This window comes from Pavona decussata, unplaced genomic scaffold, assembly GCF_977016875.1.
Source record: "Pavona decussata unplaced genomic scaffold, jaPavDecu1.1 SCAFFOLD_102, whole genome shotgun sequence".
Classification (NCBI taxonomy): Eukaryota; Metazoa; Cnidaria; class Anthozoa; order Scleractinia; family Agariciidae; genus Pavona; species Pavona decussata.
This window is the reverse complement of record NW_028145517.1, coordinates 7,156,691-7,179,177: the sequence shown is the minus strand read 5'-3', so window position 1 is coordinate 7,179,177 and position 22,487 is coordinate 7,156,691. Positions and strand designations below refer to the sequence as shown.

General features: G+C 38.0%; 1 protein-coding gene across 3 annotated transcripts; it reads left to right on the top strand.

Moving 5' to 3' along the window:
* The first annotated feature begins 5,746 nt into the window (after window positions 1–5,746).
* On the top strand, window positions 5,747–21,456 carry LOC146471993 (E3 ubiquitin-protein ligase SH3RF1-like). 3 transcript variants are annotated; one of them, XM_085120555.1, is made up of 13 exons: window positions 5,747–6,234; window positions 9,221–9,273; window positions 11,159–11,273; window positions 11,346–11,453; window positions 11,865–11,960; window positions 12,445–12,711; window positions 12,789–12,973; window positions 15,670–15,837; window positions 16,839–17,175; window positions 18,223–18,308; window positions 18,739–18,811; window positions 19,261–19,322; window positions 20,166–21,456. In XM_085120555.1, the coding sequence occupies exons 1-13, from the start codon at window positions 5,986–5,988 to the stop codon at window positions 20,332–20,334; spliced, it is 1,968 nt and encodes a 655-aa protein (XP_084976681.1). In that variant the 5' UTR covers window positions 5,747–5,985; the 3' UTR covers window positions 20,335–21,456. The 3 variants fall into 3 exon arrangements, with proteins under 3 accessions (XP_084976681.1, XP_084976680.1, XP_084976682.1); XM_085120554.1 differs by having other exon boundaries at window positions 5,748–6,234; window positions 18,736–18,811; XM_085120556.1 differs by lacking the exon at window positions 5,747–6,234 and adding an exon at window positions 8,770–9,129 and having other exon boundaries at window positions 18,736–18,811.
* The last annotated feature ends 1,031 nt before the right edge of the window (window positions 21,457–22,487 follow it).

Here is a 22,487-nt window from a genome sequence, read left to right as displayed (position 1 = left end):
GGGAGCAAAGGCCATTGGACTAGGTTCATGGGACAAACATCCTGCATACTGCTAGGATTTGAATCAGTCAGTGTGGCATATGCGCAATGGAATAAATGTTATGGATGGTATAGAGCGTTTTCATTCACGTGACTACCGGCCATATTGGTTTACTGAAACAAAAGAAAGTATTTGCATAAAAATAGTGTTCAATCCCAAGAGGTTTAGTTTGGGACACCAACATGGCTGCCATTTCTTTGTTTTGGGACACTAACATGGCCGCCGTGACGTCATGTGAAAACACTCCATAATACCGGCGACTTGTGAAGCAGTTACTGAACCCTTTAACCCCTAAATAAAATATACTATCTTGTTTTAATACTTTCCTTAAAAGTACTGTATAAAAGAAAATTCACCTTGGGTGAATTTTCATGACCTCAGTGGTTGAATAAGCATTGAGATTTCAAGGAAAAATTTGATGCTGATCACTGTTAGGGCTTAGAGGATTAAAAGAGTGCAAACATTTGAATTGTACGGTAATGTTTTCTCTCGTAGCGAGAGGCAAAAAAAGTAAATTTTGGGCAAACATAATGGCACCCTGCCAGCAGAAACTTTTATTTCTTAAACCCCACGAGAAAAGAAAGCCCCCGATAGAATCTTAATTTCTCTTTGTTTGGTGAGGTAAGACAGCCAATGCTCCAAACTATTGTGGCCGGCGAGTGTAGAGGCCTTTCCGGCTGAAAAGGCGTGTGTTCTTGATTAGACTCCGTTGTTTATGAACCTTCAGGCGGAAGGGAATAGGTAACTCGGGTGGTAATTTTTTTCATATGATTGCGTTATTTCGTATGCAAATAACTGTGAACACATCAACCGTGGAATAAATCCTACGCCGGGTCAACGCTAAATTCAATATCGACAATATGAGTCCCAATCCACAAGCATTTTCTGTGGATTTTGGTCATCAGTCATTTTGCTTGGACTAATTATAGAATGTGATTACTGAAGTACATGTGAGTGGGATTTTTAAGTCCATAAAGTTGATAAGAAAGAGAGAAAAGCATTTAGATTCATTGACATGCGCTGAAATGTGAACCCCTCCCTGTAAGTTCCGATTATAAAACTTTCTCAAAGTCAGTGTTCTGGCAGTCAGCTGACTTCGTCGCTGCTCGGTCCAGCTCTTTCGGCGCATGAGAAGACGAGGAGACCGAGGTTCGATTCCTCTCCAGCAAACCATTTTTTCACAGTAGTACGTTTATTAATCTTGCTTAAATTACAGGTATTGAAAAATCGACTGGCCGACTTGAATGCTGTCACTGCAGCGGCCAAAATTAAATATAAACCCGACCGTGCGTACGTTCTTTCTTTTTAGTGCGTGTGTAGCCGGTGTGTAGACGGAGTAATTGGTGTTGACCAAATTCCTGTCGGCATCCATATTGAGCGGCTTAGGTGAGCGATTAACATGTGAGGGGGTAGAAAAACAGACTGGCCTAGTGTTTAAGAAGTTTCTTCAGTCAATTATTTTGCGAAGACGCTCGTTTTGAAGGAAACAGGTCATAGTTCATGTGTTACGGCCACAGAGATAGCGAATTACTCAATACAGGCAAACAACACAAGCTGACAAGATTGAACAGATTGAAGAATTTCGAATTTGGAAATTACCTACACAACGTATTAACTCAGTGAAAAGTGCAAATAACATAAATAAACTGACTTGTTCTAACTTCTAGGCAAATGTACTTAGAAGTTATAACACTGAAGTTTTCAGTAGCCTGCAGTCAGTACCGTGAAACAGCCCCACTGGTGTGGGGAGTAACTGGTGTTAGGCCCGGTTCAGACGCCGAACTTTTCATGAGCCGAACCTAATACCTCGAATTAAGTACATGAAAACTTCGGCGTCTGAATCAGTTGAGAACGGCTGTTTCAATTCGGAACGGCTCAGCCGGGAATTTCGGCTTTGGAACGGCTTTGATTCAGACGTCGAACTTTTCATGAGCCGAACCTAATGCATAAATTATTATAACGTATTTCAAATAAAAAAATTAAAAAGAAAAAGAAAACGCTAACATTTCGATTGGTTTTGCTTCAAGTAAATTAAGTTCGGCTAATTAAGTTCGGCGTCTGAATGACCTGAATCAAAAGGCGGGATTTTCGTGATTTGGGCCGACCTTAATTTGAATTAAGTTCGGCTCATGAAAAGTTCGGCGTCTGAACTGGGCCTTAGACTAACCGTTCCTCAGCCGATGTACAGTTTAAGAAATTATAAATAGTGGTTTAACAGATAACAACAGCTCGTAAAATATGTTGTACATGTATGCGAAAGGGAATACCTTTTCGAGTAAAAGTTGCAATGAAAAAGATTAAGGACCAGGAGCATGGACCTCCGAGCAGAAATTCTCCACGGGCCATCCTCTAAAATGCACCAGCCAACATCTTTGTAAAGTGCCTATGAAGTGAAAAACAAGTAAAGCATATCTGAAGGGCCTTCTTATCTGGTTGCAGAGATATTCCAATATTATTAGAAAAATTTATAACGTCACAAGTGGTCACATCATGTAGATAAATCAGAAAAGCAAGAATATCCTTTGAGCCAAATGTTGCCATTTTTTGACAACATCCTCCTTCTTCTTCTTCTTCTTCTTCTTCTTTTTCTTCTTCTTCTTCTTCTTCTTCTTCTTCTTCTTCTTCTTCTTCTTCTTCTTCTTCTTTTTCTTCTTCTTCTTCTTCTTCTTCTTCTCCTTCTTTTCTTTTTTTTTTTCATTCAAGTAATCTGATCTTATTTTTCACTTCATAGGCACTTTAACCGGAATCCCTATAATGAAAGGAAAAAAAAAAAACATTCAATACCATTGTCTGATTAGTCCACAACCTGCTGTTATAGCCCCCAGGCTATAGCCGTTGATATCTCAGTTATCACCCTGGTAAAATATAGCATCATCATTGTCTGTTTATGTCGGAAAATACTGGTGCCGGATGAGAGGGTGTTTAATCAGGTGAAAAAGCAAAATCGTGACTCAGCCCGGATGGACATTACTGCTGAAGGTGATTGAACCACAAACTAATCTCATGTGGATTCTAATTAGATTCTAATGAGATTAAGATCAGCCGGGTTTTCTTTATGGTCGCGATATTGCGTTGTTTATTCAAAAAAGAGAACCGAGCTTTATTTTTTTAAGAAGAAATTTATATTGATAATTTTCAACATTCCAGACACTAATCATAACATGTACGTTTTACCCTGCAGGCAGATCCTCAAGTTTATAGTCACCAATGGTGTTTATGCGGCGATGATAGTTTTTTTTTTTCTTTTCACGGGGGGCCACACAATGACATTTGGCATTTTTTGCCAGTTGGAAAGGCTTTGGCACTAAAATAAAGAGGATTACCGTGAACTGAAGTTTTGTTCCACGAAACCTCGTTTGTTAATTAACCACATTTCATCACTATTCAGCGGCCCAGCAGAATTTGTCCTAACATTTTTGTAGCCGAGTCTGTGGATGAAATACTGACAGCCTCACCATTCAAGTGGAAGCACTACAATAGTACTTTCGTGAACTGTTGTTATCTTCTCGACATTTTGCGTAATTATGCGGACATTTGAAATGAATGTAATTGTTTTGTCATGTGGTTTTGCACTGCAGGTCGCACAAAGGGAGTGACAACAATTAATTAATATGGCGCCGTTGTGGGAACACTTTTTTTTTTTCTTAAAAAAAATTCAAACCTCAATCGCTTTCGGAACTTAAGGATAAGTCATTAATAAGGAAATCTGTCTGTATCCTGGGTTGATGAAGGGTGGTTAACTATCCTGTATTTACCAATAAAATATCGCTGCTATTTTTGGCAACAGAAGTGATTAGTATATTAGGCGGGATTCATATCACATCGAGTTTACTTATCAATCGATATCAAGCTGCACCGCCATCATTCAGCGGTGAAAAAGTGGCTTTATTTACCGGACTTTGCTGATGTTTACCGTCACTGTAGAGTTTATGAACGTCATAATCACTATCTACAGATTTCAGTTTAAGTTTTTATCGGGCATCAAAGTGGGCAATAAAGGATCAGTGTCGACCTTGTCTGACTTGCATGAGCAAGTTCAGCTAGAGCAACACTGAGAATGAAACTAGCGGACGAGTCCAATCGATACAACAGTGCATAAGAGCTCGTAAATATCTGCCAATTTTTGATACATATGAATGTCATATTCATTTGAAGAGGGGGCGAATATTCATCAAGCCCCCTGGAAAGCTAAAGCAACTTAAAAACATAAAACAGGAGGTGAAAGAGCCGAAGAGTGAGGGCAGAAGTCTGAATTGGAAATTCAGAGACATTTTCGGCTTGTCGAAATGCCCCACAGCACTGAGACAGGCATCTTTATAAATATGTGGTTCCGGACTTTTGAAATCAAAACTTTATCTTCGCTATCGGTTTTAACATCGGCCTGCGAACTTGACCATTTTGTGATAGTCTTGAAATATTATCTCGATTATCAGTGTCAGTGGTTTTAATCATTTTGCTAGGGTAAAGGTTATGTAGCCAACAATATCAGTTGAAACCTCAACTGAATAAGCTGTGGAAGAATCTATGCTCAATGCACTTCTATGCAGTGCGGTTCCGATCAAAGATCTTGAACAGAACAGGCCACGCCTTTGCTACTCTTCCGGGCGTCGTTGACAGGGTCGCCACATTTGCTTCCTTTCTGACTAATACACAGTCAAAAGCATTGAATTCATGAGTGATACTGAAGGCGATATCGACATCAATACGACATTAGTGGCGGTTACAAATCGTCCTTTTACCGTGCTCTCACAAATCGTGTGACCATCGGACAAACTCGTCACTCGAAAAACCGGTTTAAAATGACGACTTTGATTAGTCGGAAGGGTAGCCTTTAATGTCTGTCCAAACATCGCCGATGTCTGTAGCAACTAACAACTTGGGACAGTATTAGTTAGGTAAATATTTTTTATCCCTCTCTATGAGCCAGCGAGCAGGCTTTCCGTGATTGCGTTTCACAACTGAGTCCCGCAAGGCGGCAAACGGCTTCCTCGGCCCGCCCGCACGGTACGCTCTGAATTTCCTGCGGTAGGCTAAATACTTTGAAAAGCTTATTTTTGGACCCACTAGATTATTATTTTTTCACGCAATTCATCCGACCCAATAAGCTATAAGTATTTAAAGTAAACCGCGATTTCTATTAACAAAACGCACTACAATATAGAGTGGTTGACCCTGCTGTTGTTGTTATCTTTATGGCTTAAGATTACACAATAACGTACCCGCAAAAACAGAAGATTACAAAGTATTCGATTGGACCTGACGATCAATGATTTGATAATTCCACATAATTATCTCGCGTGAGTAAAATAATTCTCCGCTTCATTTCACGCGTTTGCCAGCTTGCCATTTTTCCGGTTTTTTCTGTCACGGGACTTTAAAGACCCTTTTTCTTTAATTCTTTATATTAAGAGGTGGATTTTTTGCGTAACCGCTAATTATTTTCTTATTTCCTTCACATGTCTATACTACCGTGTAGCCTTTAGGTAAAATACATGTAATGATAATTTCAATTTATGGCCTTCGGATTCCTGCATGAATATGCCTTTGTATCCACAATAAAATGATGATACATAAAAAAATATTAGTTGTGTAGGAGGCTTGAAATAGGAGTTACATTGCAAAGGTTTGTCCCGCGGAAATGGCATAATTAATTCAAGAGCAATTAATTATGCTAATTTACGCGCATCTTGCACATGCGCTTTTAGCATGACAACAACTCACGATAAACTTCATGAATGGGAAAGGGCATATTTTGATGTCGTACAAATGTTCTGGTCGCTTCACAAATGTGCTGGTCGCTTCTTTTGAGGGGTTAGCGAGTGCATGAAGTGCTTAATGCTTCAGAGGGAAAGTCTACGAAAGACATTATCAAAACACTGGGATCTGAGCTTTTCCTGAGGAATTCAACGGCGGTCGTCGACGCCACGACGCTCGAGGTTGTTGCAAATGTCGATGATGGATCCAGTGCAATTGAACGAACTGTTAGAGTGTTCAGTATGCCTAGAACAGCTTGATCAAAGTTCAAAGGTATTACCCTGTCAACATACCTTCTGTAGAAGATGTCTGAAGGAAATCGTAGAAACAAGAAAGGAGTTAAGGTGCCCGGAGTGCAGAATTCTTGTCGAAGAAGACGTGGACAATTTGCCGGTGAATATTTTTCTCGTACGTATACTGGAAGGCTTGAATCGCGCCAAGGTAGGGATTTATAACAATCGGAAAATTATAACATGTTTTCCGTAGTGAAATTCAGGTGGAGAAAGGTGTAATTAGTAGTGCATGATTTTTCGTGTATAAATATCATTGCTGTCGAGAAGTGAATGCACGTTCTTTTATTACTACTTTCATTAATTAAATGGTTCCCTGGTAAACTCCCGAAGGACATTTTGTGGCCAGCATGGGCTTAAGCTTGTATTGTTTCCGTAGAAGGAAGTTATATGCTGCTGTCAATCTTGTGTCTTCTCCTTGAAAAAGCAGTGGCCGGCTCGTGGTTTTACAGATAATTATATATCTCGTGTAGTCTTCGTAATTTCGGTGCATAAGTTCGTCACTTCTGTTCAGAAAGTATTAAACACAGCCAAAATTAGCTTATTAAATATCTGTACATTTTGAACGCAAATGAATGAAGATGATCCGACGTTGTTCTCCTTAATACCAGCAGAGCAGTATTGGAGTTTCTTATTTATTATAAATTTTATCATTTGGACTCAACGTTACATTGTATGGTCTACTATTAATTGTACGTGTAAATCTAATGCATAGTGTTTACAGCCATTATTGAATTCAGCTGTGTTTTGAAAACGATCACAATGGCAAGTTTTCTTAAAAATACATTCCATTCTCTAACATATGCCAGATAGCTTTCAGCGCTTTCGGCGTAGCTTAAAGGAAATATTTCCTTGTATCCGGGTTTGTGGGAATTCGGGTTTGTGTGTCACTTATTGCCAAAAGACTTCATCTCCTCTCTGATCCTTTCAAAAAGCTTCAGAAAAATTTCACTTTCAATCTGGAAAAATCGACAAAAGTTGTCACTGTCTCGTTAAACAGTGTGAACTTCCCTTGCCAAAAGTTAAGAACATTCAGATGTGCAGTGCTAAAACAACAAATTGAGATTTTGGCGGAAATTGCTGTAAGTACGTAAGTCAGATAAGTGTATAGGAAAGTGCACTTTGGAGTGGATTTTGTGTGGCAAGCAAATCCACTCTAGTTTAATCTCACCGGTAGTGTCATTAGAAATGCAGTTATGAATTATAGTTTTAATTTTTTTTAAAAGTTCATTTGGTAACACTTTCCAAATGTTTTGGTGTGGTGTAAATTCATTGATTGTGTCATGAATATTTTCCTATAATTTGTTATGACATCTGACAAAGATATCTCTTTGGGCATTTTGCCTTTGTTCTTCATATCTTTCTTTTTTTAGCTCACTATCACAATAAAATACCCTTGATGATCACGAACAAGGAAGTTTTTTCTTGAGTGTGCAGGTGAACTTTCAGATCTGTGGCTTTTTAAGATCTGTCTGTCCCGGGGAGACACAGACTGTGTTTTGTTGCTTATTTGGCATGTTTTTATTGGCATCCAAAAGAAGATGAAGTATTTGTACGTTTCAAAAAAAGCTTTGATAATTAACACCAGAGAATTATATTTCAAAACCAGTCAACCAATTCCATGCATCAGCTTGAGCAGAGTTGATCTTTGGTGATAATGATGTTTATCTTACTCCAGTCTGGATTTAACAGTCTAGGTCATTGGCAGAGTGAGTATGTCTTCAATTACAAATTAGCCAAGTGACCTCAAAAGTGATGTCCAGCTCCTGAAAGATTCCATAATCAGCACGCATATTATTTATATAAATATAACACTGCATTTGTGCAATTAGCATGTCAATGGGAAATATTTGCGAATGAAATTCACACGAGTGTTTTCTTTCAGGTATTAGACTGGTTTCCGATGTCTCCCATATTTTGACAAAACAACCCAGGTTCAATACGAGATCGTTATCTTCTTTTCGCTGAAGCATAGAAAAATGATAAATCAAACATTGGAATTGACCCAAAATATTTGTACGTTATATTTAAACTTTTAACCACCTGTGTAATACACATGCATCCACTGATTTGGCCAACCTTTTTGACAGTTTGTATTTGTCAGTGTATGCAGGGAAATATAAAAGGTTAAAACAGTCAAAGTTCTTTTATTTTTAACTAGCCCATGTGACTATGATATTGCACTCTAATTAGTCATTTAGGTCTGTCACTTGACACCCCTCAGTATTTGCTATTGTTCTGTGGATCTTATCTTAAAACCAATATGCCTTTAAATGGAATCTATTTCATTATTTTGATAAAGGCTTCAATCAAATGCTAACAATGAAATAACTCAATGTTCAACAAGTTTTAATCACAAGACTATGAAAAACAATGGCTTACAAATACAAGAAAATGTGCAATTCCACAGCGATAAACTGATGAGTGGTGCCAGGTCACTTTAAACCTGGATCAGCAGTATTTCAAAAACAAAATACTAACGGCAGACTGATACTAACGGTGGAGGTGGCGGGCTTGATAGAAAATTTTTTAAAACAAATATATCTCAGTTATTCTAGCCTATGTTGCTTACATGTATTTCTATCAAGCCCGCCATCTCCACCATTAGGATCAGTCTACCATCAGTATTTTGTAATGGCTTATCGGAACATTTTTTTTTGTCTGAAGCAGGCAACAAAATCCATACCCTTTTTTCGGACCTGTGAAATCCATACCTGTTTTCAGAATTGCAGACCAAAATGGTTAACATCCACATTACGTAAACCCAAATGCAAGGCTAATCGGACAGCTAATAAGGGTAGTTTTGTTATTATTAATAATTATTATTTTATTATTTTCTTAGAAATCCCGCTGACCCAAAGATTGTATTTTGCTCTGAGTTTGGTTCAATGCTAAGTTTGATGTTTTTCTCATTGGTCAAACTTGTGCTAATATGGGTTAACACGAATTGTAATTAATTTAGTTTATTTAACGTGAAGTTCGATGTTAGACCCAGGCTCAACATATCTGCCCACTGAGATATTGAAATTCATTTACACTGTAAATGGTCAGTCGCATTATAAGTTAAGAACCACTTACATTCATTAGGTTCGATCGGGATTGAGAGGATTAACTTGGTCACTATTTGTCTCTTAAAGGCACCTCAGCCATCTGCGAGAGCTTTGTATGATTATGAACCAAAGGAAGCTGGGTGAGTATAACAAAATTAATTTATGTTTGAAAGAAATTGATGCTATGTTTAAAGACTGCTGAATAACTTAGAGAGGGTTTTTTTTTTTAGTCCGTAACACACAGGCATACTTGGAACTAGTAATCGGAAGGTCATACATGTAGGTTCAACTCCTTCTCGGAGAACTCAGATTTTCTATTTCTGAGTACAGTTAATGCCTTATATGCCTGTGTCACAGACTGAAAAATGCCTCTATCAAATGTTTATTTATACCACACTTTGCAGGAGGCTCCGTGACTTAATTACAGATACTGTACAATATTACTGCATGCAAAGAAAGACAGTGCATACACATACATATACATGTATCATATTATCCACTCCCTCTTGGGGAATTTCAGGGATAATTTACAACACTGGGGGACTTTTCCAGACTGCTTGTGGCATGTGAGTTTACAATATTATAATTAATGAAGTGATGAGTTGTGAATGCCCCCTTAGCGAATGAGAATTTTTGAGATGGACACTAGGAGTGGATGGACACTGCTAGAGATTTGTTAAGATCCCAGTGGTTCCTTTACGTCCCACAAGAGTGATCAGTGAAAGTGCTGTGGAGTGGACCTATGGTTTTTCATCCTTATCCAAGAAGACTAGAAAGTCTAACCACCTGCAGATGTCAAAGCAAAGGCAGCACTTTCTCCTCATTTAGGCACGGGTCGCACTTGGCAAAGTTTGTTGTGAATTTGGTCACTTTGGTGTAAAAATCTGTCATCGGGGCACTAACTTTTCCGATTCACAAAAAATTTGAAAATTGACCAAAACATCAAAGACACCGTAATGTTTAGGTGGGGCAGGCAGATTTCGGAAAACTCGGGCTTAACAATAGCCATCACAGCGGTAACTGTCATCGCTTGTCAGTGAATAGTGAACAATTATTACAACCCGTAACAGTTCCCCGGGTTTTTTTGGTGGCAGGGCGGAATATTCCCAATATTTATATCCTCACAGCTAGTGGTGTGACAATCATCGATTATAATCGATCATTGATCGAAAATCTATAAGCGACGCGACAATCAATTATGGATGATGACAATGGATTATCGTGGACAAATGAAAAAAATTTATGACAAATAAAAACATAAAAGAAATTGTGTGTTGTATGCACATTTCAATGGACTTGTAACAGGAACTTCCACTGAAATACCTCTTTCTCCTACGTTTCATACATTTTTAAAATTTCCAAAACTCGGGCTAGGCGAGGTTTGATAGACAAGTGCGTGTATGTCATATGGAAAAAACTTACCTTGATGGTTCCCTTAGAATTTTTACTAAATTTGTAGCTGGCCGTAAAATACATTTTTGTGTTTTTTTTTTCCTCGGCAGAGTTGCTAACTTTTCCCAAGTGCAACCCATACCCCCTGAGTGTTGGTCCTGCTGGGGTTTGAACCTGCGCCCTCCCACATGCTAGTCCCGTGCATTCTAACCAGTCAGCGGTTAGTGTTGTCTGAGAACCAGAATTTATCTAATGTATGCTAGTGGATATGTTGTAGGTTAAAATGAATCCCAGGTTAAAATGATTTCAACCTAGGTTAATTTGTATTTTCCTTTGTTAAGGTTGGGTAATTTACATCTGAAACAAAGGAAAATATAAATCAACCTAGGTTGAAATCATTATAACCTGGGATTCATTTTAACCTACAACAGATATGTGCAAAAAGGCTGCTGGTTTTTTGTACATGGCTGGCAGATAGATAAGGTTGAGGACAAAAGCCAAACGGATGCGACTTGTTTAAAGAACAAATTTCAAATTAAACTAATTTCAAAATTAATAAATAATCAATAATCAATATGGTGTTCATTTCAAAATTTATTTTGACACTTTTTAACATTGTTGTTGCTATTTTAGTGATCTTACATTGCGTAAAGGAGAGATCATAACCTTACTCAAACAAGTAGATGAAAACTGGTATGAAGGACTTAGTGATGGCTGCCAAGGATATCTTCCAGCAAATTATGTTGAGGTGAGTTGCATTGTACTGTTTACAGTAATGAGCTTTCAGAATGTAGTAATTCAATTTTACATTCTGTTGTAGGTGATCAATCCACTTCCAAGTCTAGATGATTCATTTGACAGGCCCATCGCCAAAGCATTGTTTGACTTTGAAGATGAACAAGAACAAGACTTGCTTTCCTTTAAACAGGTATAAAATGTGTACATTTAGGATCAGATGCCCTCTTTTACTACTGTACATGTAGGTACTACTTATGTATTTGCTGAGCATCTCAAGATGGTCTGAGAAATACAGGTTTCTTAAGAATGGTGCCCAGTAATACAACAGGCATTTTTGCACAGTGTTTGGCTATATACATGTACAGGGAAAGCAGATTTTTGCAAGTGTTATTGAAATCAAAAAAGAAGACTAGGGGTAACTAGGATTTCTTAATATCAGTTGGTTAACCATTCCATTTACTGTGCTGCGCTGTAACTGAATTGATATCATTGCATATGACACTGGATTATTTATTTATTTATATATACCTACATGTAGATCCATTATTTTAGTTGTATTTGTTTATTACTTAAATGGGTATTTGTATTTATGTTTCTTTAGGCAGACTTAATTAGTGTGATACGTAGAGTTGACGAAAACTGGTGTGAAGGAAAGCTGAATGGCAAGCTGGGTATTTTCCCAATAACATTTGTTGAGGTAAGTGATGAATGACCGATTTCACTTTACATGTCTTGAATACTACAGTCGAACCTCTCTATTACGGACACCAAGGGGACAGGAATAAGTGTCCGTATTATAGAGGTGTCCGTTTTAGAGAGGTAGGCTTTATATGGATTTCGGTCTCGCAGGGACACCAAGTGAACTGTTCGTAATAGAGAGGTGTCCGTATTATAGGCTAGTGTCCGTAAGGAGAGGTTCCACTGTAGTTAAGTCATGCATTTAGATATAAATGCAAGTAATGGAGTTAATCTTTGTTAGTTAAGCAGTCATGTAAAACATTCACTTACTATGACTGTCACTTACAGTGGAAATGCTTTTAATGTGTACTAGCAGTAAACATAAACAGCACCACATGAAAGTGCTGCTCTGTAGCTTTCATTTCTGTAGCTAAACAAGTTACTTGGCTGATTAACATTTGAGACACAGAGGTAAAAAATGCATGGATTATATTTGATTTCAGCTTAATTTAGCAGCAAGGAACCTCGTTGAGGGAGTAGAAAATGTTGAAGACCAAGCTGTAGGGAAACCACCAAGAAAATCATTGACACCTGATGCAAGCAAAGGAGAACCAAAACGGCACACCATGCATTTTGTTGGACAGCGAAATGAGGGCAGTCCAGCTGTTGGAATTCAACGGCGCTCTCTTGATATTTCATCATCTGAAAGACTTGCAGATGCACTTGATAACTCAGCATCTCCAGCGTCTGGAAAATTCCAAAATAGACAGGTAATTAAGTCAGGGTTTGGCACATTTTATTTAAAAGCTAGAATTAATTACCTCTTGAAATCATGTACGTTTTGTAGAACACATCCACCGGTAGTAGTCCTTCTAACCGATCACAGAGAACAGTTGGAGAATCCACCAGCTTGCGACGGGGATCTTCACCACCGTCTGTCAGTCAGGCTCAATCAGCTTCAGCGAGACATGGTTCACCTCATGAGACCAACTCTGGATCACGACCAGCATCAGCAGAAATGGGAAAAGAATTGTGAGTGTGAAAAGTACAGTACTCTTGTCTATTTAAGCTCCAGCTCAAAATATATATGTTAATGTTAATACTATGTTTGGGTAGCATGGATGGTGCAGTGGTGAGAGCACTCGCCTCCCACCAATGTGGCCCGAGTTCGATTCCCGGACTCTGCATCATACATGTAGGTGGGTTGGAGTTTGTTGTTGGTTCTCACCCTTGCTCCAAGAGGTTTTTCTCCGGGTACTCCGGTTTTCCCCTCACCTTAAAACCAACATTTCTAAATTATTCCAATTCAATCTGGATAGTGCCCCCAATTAGTGCTCTCTGCTTAGTACATTTGACACTTAAATAAAGTGATGTTTGTGCTGGAAAATTATTTGTTGAATGTTTTGGGATTTGTAAGATGTTTGTTGAATCAGAAGAAAGCAACACACATCAGAAGTATACGCAGAACCACAGTGACTGCAAAATACTTAGCAAAGGAATCACAGCACGTATTATCAGGGCTCGAAATAATTTCCGGAGAGTCTCCGGACACGATGACCGGCCCAATTCATTTTAGCTCGGTCACGTACCGTTTCTGGCCGGTCAGATTGTACAAAATAAATAACTCTTAAAACAGGGGCCCATGAACCAAAACTGGCGTTATATATTTCCAAAAAAGTTAGAGCACTTTAAAGCACTCATTGTCAACAACAAAAGTAAATTACAGCAGCAAAATGAAAATAAGCTTACAGTGTATGTGTATTAATACGTACTCTACACTGTCTGTAAGACTAACCCGCAACACGTTAAATATCGTTATCATATACATTTAATTTGTAAATAAGTAAATGCACAGTAAATGCCTCCAAATGTAATGATTTCTGGGGTACGTATCACGGTGTGAGATCTTGATCCTAAAACTCCGCCAGTAATCCATGTTTATACTCTTCATTACAAGAGATTCATCGAGAAAAGCTTAGTAACCAGTTATTTTAACTTGGGTGTGCCGGAACCGGAAGACTTATCAAGTGTTCAAGAAATATGGTAAAATTTGAAAGTCTGGAAATGTTATTTATTGACAACTGCCAAGAAATTTCTCAGGAAAGTTGTAAAATGTCTCCCTTTAAGCAACACAAACATCTCAAGCTTTTATGTGTGGCACACAACCGAGAAGCTCTTTCTGTACATTGTGTTGTCAAGCTGTTGAAGTACACTAACAGTAAAGTACTTTTAGATATTCGAGGGCATTACTTAACACAAGAAGACTTTGATTACATCACTCGGGAACATTACAATGCATAGGATAGAATCAAAGAAGTTGGCGATTATCAACATATGATCACATGCCTGCTGCACGGGTTCCCATGACGTGACGTACTGTACGGACATCCAGCTTTTATGTAACTTGCAAATCTTTAGATATATATATTTTTCTGTAACACGTTCCATGACAATCACAACCAGTTTTTGCTTGAATGTTTTTCATTTTGTTTTTCATTTTTCATTTGCGTTATCTCTATAGGCCAATAATATCTGGCAAACGTTAAAATGTTTGTACATTGATTCAGGTTCACGGATGTTTATCATTGTATAACCTTTTATGTTTATATTACGCACGCCAAAGATAAACACACAGATAAACTTGCGAAGATTGGAATAACTATTGGTTTTATAAAGTATAGTTCCTTTGCTTTTGTACTTTGATTATATTTATTCTGGGCTGAGGAATTACTTTCTATGCAGGGAGAAATGCAAAACTTGAAAATTAACTAATAAAAGTGAATTAGAAAATAAATTATTTTTAACTTTGTGACCGGAAGTGCGTGAACCCCGATGTCTGTTTTCAATGCCCGGATTGTGAACAACGGTTCTTGTTGCATTTCACCCAGGATTTCAGATCAAAGTTCCGCAAATGACAATACACAGCGACTTGCTACAACTGAAACAACTGAACAGCACGGAAATTTTAATTTATTTCATTTTCAAAACGATCAAATGTGACCGGTCAACATGACCAGCAAGACGGAAGATTGACCGGTCAACTACCAAATCAGTCCGGACATTGTCCGTTGACCAGACGTTATTTCGAGCCCTGATAATGAGTAATGAATAAGGAATCAAGCTGTATATTTTTGTGGATATATAGGAACTAGAATTTTATTGCAGTTGTCCCTTTGGATTGGGTATCAGAATGTTGGGATAAACACTTGATCAGCAATGATAGAAAAATACAATTAAATTAAATGCATCAACCATCAGACAATCATGGTGTGAAATGTGAGTGTCAATGAACAAGCATTTATCAAATGTTTGATCAGTGAAGGTGGACAGGTGCCATAAAAAAAATTAATTTAAACACAAAAACAGATTGGTAAAATGCAATGTAAAAATATGTTATGGGAGTAGGGATAGTGCAGTTGTGACTCAGGTTCAATTCCTAGACTCAGCAGGTCGAGGGTGGGCTGAGGGTTGAGTTTGTTGTTGGTTCTCGTCCAAGGGGTTTTCTCCTGTTCATCCAGTTTTCCCCTCTTGTCAAAAACCGACATCTCTAAATTTCAATTTGATCTGGAAAGACAGTGTCCCCAATTTGTGCTCTTTGCTTAATATATTGACACTTAAATAAAGTGATTTTTTTTTATTTTATCGCTGAAAAATAATGTACCTTTTTGCATGAGTACCTTGGTGTGCAGTGTACAGTCATAACATGGTTATTTTAATGCTTTCAACAGATATGTTGCACTGTATAGTTACAAGCCCACTAAAGATGACGAATTGGAGCTGGTGAGAAATGAGAACTACTGTGTAACAGAAAAATGCAAAGATGGTTGGTTTAAAGGATATTGTGTGTCTACTCAGAAGAGGGGCGTATTCCCTGGAAATTACGTGCGGCTTGCCAGGTGAATAACTAACTACTTTTGTGTGTTAAATTGATTACAATGACAATTGTTTTTTGGTCAAGAATTTTTGTTGGGTTCTAGTGACTGTGACAGGTTTAATTTTGTTAAATATATTATTGGAAGATAAAACCTTTTCCTTGTGAAACAAAACAGACTTTATAACATCCTAGAATCTGAAGACTTGTATGATGATACAGTTGTAGTTGTATATAACTGTTTTGTCATTCCTTTCCTTCCTACCCTATTTCATGTTTTCCTTGTCTTTTCTCCTGTGTTGCCTTTAAAGAAGGTCAAAAAAGTTTTTTCATTATTTTAGTCCTCCCAAAAACCTTTCCTTATTCTTGTATCTTTGATATTATAGCTCAGTTTGCCTTCTTACTTAGCAGGTTAAGTCATTCTTTCTTTTTTGTTATCCTGGCCCGCCCAGATTAGCTTTGCGACCTGCAGCACCAAGAAATTGTACGTGTAAATTTTTACAAACACCTAATAAAGTTGAAAGTTGAAAGTTATAAATTCTCTCTGTGTTCCCCCTCCTCCTTAAACCGCCTTGAGAGCCATGTGTTCCAATATAGCACTTGAGATGACCGCAAAAGGCTCCCACTTATTGTTAAGCCCCCATTGTGATCAACATCTAATATCTCCTTACAATGTTACTGCTTGATTAAACATTTAAGTCAGGAGAATAAAGGAATATAATCACCAAAGATGAATGCCTTGATTTTTAGACAAAATCTCCAAAAGAAATATATGGAGGACAGTAAGGAGAATATACATGTCGGTCCCTTAGACAAAATCTCCCAACTAGTAACATAAGAAATATATGGAGGACAGTGAGGAGAATATACATGTTGATATATTGGTGCTGAAAGGGTTAAGATGCTTTTTGCAACTGGGCCCAGAGCTTCAAAGAATCCCTCAGTGGACACTATATAACACAGGTGCATTCAATCCTACCGCATTTTTACTGTCAGTTTATTGATTTCTGACTTGTTCATTTTTAGTATTCACAATTTACTAACGAGGTCAAGGAGTAGCAGTGTAGAGCAAGAGAAAGTCTTAAATCCAGTAACACATAATACTCAACCTCAACCTCCACCGCATCAAAGACCGCCACCACCGCGACACACTGTCTCAGAGGGGGGCTCCCACTCAAGATTCTGCCGGTCAGATTCCGCCCCAGCCTTCCCTCAGCAGCCGGTGATGCCAGTAGCAAGTCTGGTTGTTAATTTAAATCAAGGAAGAAATTTAGCAGAAAGCAGAAATGTTGCTGACAGACCCTCTGAGAGAAGTAGATTTGTAGCAACTTCGCCACTCCCCCCACCACCAGCGCCCAAATCGGTAAGTTAAGAAATATCCTCAGCATTGTTTCTTAACAATCATCTGTTGTTATGTCAACAAAAGGCTATTTTGTACTTTTTGAAGTCTTGTTATGTATTTTTTATTTTTTATGTATTTTTAATAACAGGACCCCCTTCGATAACAATGTTTATTACGCTGACAGGGTTATCCTGTATAAATATTATTATTATTATTATTATTATTATTATTATTATTATTATTATTATTATTATTCGTAATGTTAGTTGTTTTTTGATGACTGATATTATGCGCATTAACGTCCAAATATTTTTTAGTCAGAATACGATCATATCATATGACTTTTTTATTACAATAAGAATATTATTGTAATATTATTATTATTATTGTTATTAATAATAATAATAATTATTATTATTAATATTATTATTATTATTATTATTATTATTATTATTATTATTATTATTATTATTATAAACAAATAATGGCTTTGTGAATCCAGCCCCAGGATACTGAAATTTTAAACCAAGGGTTTAGTGTCTTTTTACCACCATTACTTGTAAATCATTCACAGTGCAGATTATTCACTCAGAACAAGGGTCAGAATTTTTGGCCCAGAACATTGGCCAGAAGATTGCATGCAAGAAAAATTCCTCAGATGCCAAAGCAGAGAAGTCAAGGGTCAAAGGCAGTAAAATGTTTGGCGTCTTCACCGCAAATGAGGCCTTCATATCAGTTCCGTTGGCACCTAACACTTAACATCAGACATAGTTATCAATTTCCTTCGTGAAATTATCAGATACATTTCACGTAGCATCTAATATAAATGGTAAAGAGATTACGAGGAAACTCCTAAAAACTAATGAAAATACAACAGTCATAGTAAATTAAATACTAAACTACTAATGCTATTATTAACATAGATGTGTTTGTTGTGCCCTGTAAATTAGTACAAGATGTTCGAAACAATGTCTGAACTGTAAAATACTAATTCAGCCCTTCGAACTTCTGTGTTGTTTATTAGCTTGCTTCATCCTTTTTAACCATCTTTTTGCTTTCATGCTTTAGAGTGGTTTCTGGAAAAAGCTGACAGGCAAGAAGAAGGACAGAACAAAAGCCAGCCCTCCTCCTCCCCCTCCTCCACCATATCAAAGGTATGTTATCTTGGGAAAGGTTGGCTAAATGAAAGAAAAATGTGTCTTTGTGACACACTAAATACTGTGCTCTTAATAGTGTACAAAGCTTGAAATAAGGAGACGATAGAAACAGAATGTTTCACCTCACAGTAATAATTTTTAAACCGGCAAGGTATTGCACCCTATACCCATCCCTTTTCTACTGGATGTCAATTTTTGCTTGAGTTCGTAGCTTTAATATTCCTCTCTGCTATCGTAGAAAACATAAGTCAGAATTTAGTTTTCCTGAATATTTACCAGAAGCGGTTTGCTCGTCTAAAGTTCAAACACTACTACGCTACCCTAGTTCTTAGCTACTTAAACAAGTATTTTTTAATTAATTCTTACCATGTCCCACAATGTTATATATTGTTTGACGGTACCAATAACTTGTTGTTTACTCCAGAAGTATTCCTGCCGGACACAGTGCGCTCTCTCCTCCACCCTACGATTTTACAGCGCTAGCGCCATCTTCATCTCAGGTGGGCATTAGTTACGTTTAGTTATGAGTTTCTTAGTTTAATAAGCTAAAGCTTACAAAGCTCATTTTGTGCATGTAACACTATTAAACTAAGATTAGCTGATTATATAAAGACATTCCAGGAAGAAGCTTTAACGAAGAATCATTAAAATCGTCATCTCATTCAGCATTAACAAACTAGCGGGAAGTAGAAGTAATATGAAAATGATACACTTTGTATTGACTGCCTAAAGAAACTGTGGTGCTGTGTCGCTGGGGATCCGGAGAGGAATGTTTGGTTTATCAACAGAGTTGATAACTAAGAATAAGTAATGTTAAATTGTCCACCGTAAAGGGATTCGCTATGACGAAGGGCTAACGCTCGAGACGTCAGCACTCGAATCTCCAATTTACCTTTAGTTATCAACCCTGTTGATAGAAGTTAAACATTTATTTTTCACATTGTTGCAGACACCCAGGAGAGACGCTTCAAGGTCCCATCACAGAGTAGAGAACCCGCCAGTCAGCGAAAGGTTTGTGCCGTTATCTTATATTTAAAGCGATTAGAAAACTTATCCAGTGAAAAGCCTTACACTGAAGGCGCTGTTACACTAAGCAATTTTTCATGCAACTTTTCTCGCAATTTTGTTGCCACACAAGTTGCACGAATCGTTGCCTAGGGTAACATAACCTGAAATGAACATGTCTCGCAATTTTTTTGTTGCCACAATCTTTGCGAGAAGTAGAAGTCGGTTCTACTTCTCGCAACGGTAACAGCAACAAAAACGTTGCGAGACATGTTCATTTGAGGGCATGTTACACTAGGCAACGGTTCGAGCTACTTGTATCGCAACGGCGCAACGAAATTACGAGACAAGTTGCAAGAAAAATTGCCCAGTGAAAAAGCGCCTTCACAGCGACTTGAACGGGACAGCAGTCTTCAATTACTGAAATGCTTGTGCAGGTTTGTTTGAATGAAAGCTGTGATGATCCAAGTTTTAGTGTTCACCCGTTTGTTTTTGGATATTAGTTACGTGGTCTAGAATTTTTTGACGCATGTTTGTGTATAGAGCAGTTTTCAACTAAGTGTCGAAAGTAAGTATTTACTACGCTCTATGATTGGTTGGTAAAACTCGCGCCACTTTCTCAACCAATGGGAAGCAAGATGAGAACCAATCGTGCCTTGCTCGCACACTTTTTCGCGCGCCTGGCACCGGGTACGTGTATTTTGCTTCGAGTTCTGATTGGTTCATTGCACTGTTTGCGTCTGTGGTGATTGGTCAGAGTATTTACTCTGATTTTGATTTTACGACAATCATCTGATAACAGATGTATAGGGAGAAATCGCTTGTTGATCACTGTTTCGTTGTTTTCAGGTATCGTGTTATTGTGGCGTACCCTCCTCAGCACGAGGCCGAACTTGAGCTCCGGGTTGGCGACGTTGTTTATGTAACAAAAAAGCGACAAGATGGCTGGTATAAAGGGACGCTTGAGCGAAATGGAAAAACAGGCTTATTTCCGGGAAGTTTTGTCGACATGTTTTAATAATAAGCTGAGTGAATCGATCTGCAAACCTGGGTACTCGTTGCAAACTTGCGTGTAATGGATCTGCAGAGTGCAAAAAGGTTCTGGCCTATAAAAACAAACAGAGAGAAAAATCGCACTTCCACTTTGCCATAACTCTGACTGAGTTTGTTGTTTTCCCGTGAAGGTTATTGCAAATGTAACCTTCCAACAAACACCTGTATTAAATATGGATAAATGTTTCGCACGCAAAATCCATAGTGCATGCTAAGCCACGCAATGTTGCAACGTGTGACCTAGACTTGCACCTTGGCCGAGAGCCTGGAAAATAATTTTGCATGTCTCATTAATCTCTCATTAAGCAGATCGTCGGAAGCTTTTTCATCGCAACAGTAGGTGAATATTTCAATACTTAGATAGGATTTTTTTGAAAATTTGTTAAAGTCCACTTCAGCCCACAAAAGGCCATTACTCCGCGTTTTCTTCGTATCATCTTGTGTTTTCGTTTTAGGACGTCAGTTACTTACTGAATGCGCGTTTACAAAGGCGACTTTTTCCAGTTTTAGTGGCAATTTCAAGTGTGATTTCCGTTTGCCTGTGTAAACTGTCGGTTCTTTTCCCTAAATTTCATGGCGGTAAACTAAGTTGGAGTCCTCTGCAACAGGGCAAGCAGAGCGCATGCATTGTAGGCATCAACTCGTCAAAGTTCCTCAAAGAGGTCTCTGACATCGCGCAAATGCGTTCTTCTCCCGCCGCGGCATAGTAATTCAAAATCGCCGTAAAGGTTTTTCCCGATCCGGCAAGTAATCCACACATACGGTTTAAAACCGCACTTTAAAATTTCCTTAAAATTGCATCTCAATTCGCCTTTAGAAACGGCTATTAAGGTGTTAAAACAGGTGTAGAGATTTCTCACGTCGTACTTTGCTCATTGCAGTTGTGTTGTTTTGCAGACTGAAATGGATAGCCTGTTTTGGAATATAGTAAGAATTGCTAGTTAGTTTTAGAAAATTAAAACAGCTTTTAAATTAATACATGAATTTTATATGAAATACTGGTGAAAATCACACTGAAGGGTGTGAATGTCAAAATCTGTAAATAATCGTTTTGAATTTAAATTAAAAATGTCTTTGTAAACATGGACTCACTGATTAGTGATTGAGCGAGCGAGCGATCGGTCGGTCGGTCGGTCGGTCGGTCAATGGATTGATTGATTGATTGATTGATTGATTGATTGATTGATTGATTGATTGATTGATTGATTGATTGTTTGATTCATTGATTGATATCTTGGCGTAGCGACAGTCTTGGTTAGCTTGTGGACTCTGATTTTTCTTTTGCGTCCCGCAAACTGAACACATACTTTATTGTATACAAAACATTTTTAACCTTGGTTTTTCAGAGTGGCAAGAGAAACTAATAATTATATTTTCGAGGACTAAAAAACAAATGAAAAACGAACTCTCAAAACGAAAAAATTCCTGTAAGTGATATAATTAAAGTACAAATTACGTTAAGTTAAAACATTAGAAAATGCACGGTATCTCTTGCGTCTGAACCTCGAGCCTTGTAAGGGAGCTTACTGTTATTCACCGTTCCAGATCCTCTGTTGGCCCGTTCTGAATTTAAACAAACACCGCCTTACGGTCCCCTATCCATGCCCGAACGAAATACAAGGGCAGTAGTTTTTGTACCTGAAACCTAAGGCCGCAAAGGGGATAAACATTTTTACAAAACGCCGTGGTGTTGAGTTTCAAACTTTCATTTTTGATTTTAAGGCTTAATTGGTCATTCAACGCCCCCCCCCCCCCCCCCCCACCCTTTCCCTTCTCTACTATAAACATTTTTAACTGGTTTAACCGCAGGAGAATTCTGACACATAACCGAGGCTAAATTTCTTCAAAGCTGTAATAAAAATTGAGGTACTCGGAACATAGCTTGGAAAAGGCAGAAACTTCGATAAAACATAGCTGTAAGGTGTTCGACTAACTTTTTACGGCCTCTAATGATTGTATTATCCAGTTCAGTTCACTGTGTTTTACATTGAATGGAGTCAAAACACACAATTCAATTCAATTCAATTCAAACCTGTTTTAAAGAAATAAATTGACAATCTAATGCCAAGAGCCATGACCTTTGTCTAGCCCTATCTTTGCAGAAAACTTTTGGCAGAC